This window comes from Dendrobates tinctorius, unplaced genomic scaffold (genome assembly GCF_039654945.1).
Source record: "Dendrobates tinctorius isolate UK_male_01 unplaced genomic scaffold, ASM3965494v1 ptg000070l, whole genome shotgun sequence".
NCBI classification, from domain to species: Eukaryota; Metazoa; Chordata; class Amphibia; order Anura; family Dendrobatidae; genus Dendrobates; species Dendrobates tinctorius.
In genome coordinates this window covers 96,902,501-96,905,198 of record NW_027361738.1, presented here as the reverse complement: position 1 = coordinate 96,905,198, position 2,698 = coordinate 96,902,501, and the positions used below count along the sequence as shown (strand labels likewise).

At 44.3% G+C, this 2,698-nt stretch overlaps 1 protein-coding gene across 1 annotated transcript in view; it reads left to right on the top strand.

Annotated features, from left to right (window-relative positions):
- Positions 1-1,588: 1,588 nt before the first annotated feature.
- LOC141095837 (thiosulfate sulfurtransferase-like) overlaps positions 1,589-2,698 on the top strand; it is an 8,388-nt gene continuing 7,278 nt past the window's right edge. Inside the window, exon 1 of the mRNA XM_073582190.1 lies at positions 1,589-2,165. Coding sequence (XP_073438291.1) covers positions 1,589-2,165 — 577 coding nt within the window. The remainder of the gene's footprint in view (positions 2,166-2,698) is intronic.

Sequence of the window (2,698 nt, the reverse complement as noted above, 5' to 3'; positions counted from 1 at the left end):
GATAGACAGAAATGAGAGAGGAGATGTAGGGGGTGCCGCACTGTGGAGAGCTTTGTGGGTGAGATCAAGTAGTTTGAATTGGATCCTATAATGAATGGGCAGCCAGTGCAAGGACTGGCGAAGAGCGGACGCGTCCGAGTACTGATTAGCCAGATAGATGACCCTGGCTGCTGCATTAAGTATGGACTGGAGAGGGGAGAGTCGAGTAACGGGGATGCCAATTAATAGAGTGTTGCAGTAATCCAGGCGGGAGTGGATCAATGCTACAGTGAGGGTTTTTGTTGTTTCTATGGTGAGAAAAGGGCGGATTCTAGAGATGTTCTTTAGGTGTAAGCGGCAAGAGCGGGCAAGAGATTGTATATGAGATGTGAAGGAGGGATTGGTGTCAAACATAACACCCAGACAGCGCGCCTGCTGCTGGGGTGTTATTATGGTGCCGCCCACGGAGAGGGAAATGTCAGATTTAGGGAGGTTAATAGACGGCGGGAGCAGAAGTTGTTCAGTTTTTGAGAGGTTAAGTTTCAGATACATATAAATGTTCGATTAATTAGTCTTCAATTTTCTTGTAAGGCAGGGTGATTGCTTTTTGTTTTCTTTTGTTTTGCTTTTTTACGTTTTGGTTTGGACCACGGTGCATTCAGCAGCTAAAGCGTTAACTGCCACTAACAGCTGACGGCATTCTAGATGCCAAAATTCACATTTTGTGTATATTATTTATTCAAATTAAGGTGGTTTAAAAGTGATCCTCTATATTTAGGAAAGGGGTAAGTTACTGCTAAATAGGGGTCCGAACAACTGTAACCCACCAACGATAGGAATACAAGAGTCAGAAGACCCCGTCTGAAAGGAGCCAAGGTCGATCATGAGCACCTCCATTCCATTCTTTGCTTTGGAGACCTCCGTTCCATTTAATTGAGCTTTTCAGAGCCCAGTTCTTGAAATTAGTGGGGGTCCCAGTTGTCAGACCCCCAGTGTAACTTTCAATTGTGGTAAAATTGTAGAATAAACATTTTGTTGTGTTTTTTCCTCGTTTTCATATCTTTAAGCTTTTAATTTAATCAAGAGCCTCTGAGAGACCCTTATAAGTGTAACACATTATTGTTACATCCGTAGCTGCCATAGCCATCCATCTGCAATGTGTCCACGTTTGTCCCATAGAAGTGAACGGAGTGGTGGTCACTACGGCTCCATTCATACAAGTCACTTCTAAGATCCTCGAAATATCATCTATCATTGCATCCAATCTTCTACTCATGGAAATGGTTGACAGTCTTCACTGTATATATGGTATTGTATTCATGAACCAGGAAGCCCAGGATGAACAATGCAATAGATTATCCAGGGTCATGGATAGCTTCTGTGCGCTCTCAGTCCTGCCTATTTAATGACTATGCAACTCACTTCACTAATGATAATGGCCTGATAAGCGTCCTAACCTAAAGGTTAATAGTAGGTAATAGCCACCTCCACAGATGCCAGGATGCCGCAAGGAAATAATTAACTGCTAGATCTGCATAAGCCCCAGGAGCCTCCTCCGCCTTAGAATAAAAACTATGGGCCAGGGTCTTCTTCACCCATTGAAGAAGCCATGGTGAACCGGGCATTGGTCTCTGCTGGCTGGCTCGCAGGAGCCCTGAAAGCCAAGAAAGCCCCAGTCCTAAGGGTGCTGGACACAACCTGGTACTCACCAGGGGGTAAAGATGCCAGGAAGGAGTTTGCAGAGCGGCACATACCAGGAGCCTCCTTCTTCAACCTTGAGCATTGCAGAGACCAGCAGTCGCCCTATGAGATGATGTTGCCCAGTGCCGCCCAGTTTGCCAAGTACGCTGGTGAACTTGGCATCAACAATGACTCCCACGTGGTCGTCTACGACTCCGACAGCTCAGGCATGCTCTTCGCCCCCAGGCTGTGGTGGATGTTCCGTCTTTTTGGCCATGACAATGTGTCAGTGCTGGACGGGGGTCTCACAAATTGGATGAAGCAGGGGCACCCGGTGACATCTGAGGACACAAATGTGACGCCCGAGACATTCCAGGTGACAATGAACCGCACTCTGCTCAAGAGCTTCAAGGACATAGAGGAGAACATCACCAGCAAGAGGTTCCAGGTGGTGGATGCCCGATCCAAAGGGAGATTCCAGGGTCCGGAGCCAAAGCCCGGAGAAGGTGAGGACTAGGGGATGGCGGAGCACAATGACCATGATGTGTGGGAAAATGATGAAGTGTATAAATATACACACACACACTATATATATATATATATATATATATATATATATATATATATATATATATATATATATATATATATATATATATATAGAGAGAGAGAGAGAGAGAGAGAGAGAGAGAGAGAGAGAGAGAGAGAGAGAGAGAGAGAGAGATAAGTATTGAACACGTATCACATTTTCTAGCTAAATATATTTCTAAAGGTGCTATTGACATGAAATTCTTCCCAGATGTTAGCAACCCATCCAATCCACAAAGGACAAGAAATCACTATAGATGTCCATAAATTATGTGCAATAATGAGAAATGACACAGGGAAAAGTATTGAACACGTTACTGAAATTTATTTAATACTTTGTATAAAAGCCTTTGTTGGTAATGAAGCTTCAGGACACATAATGTAGAGAGAAACTAGTCGCAGGCATTGCTCAGGTGTGATTTTGGCCCATTCTTCCACACAAACTCTCTTC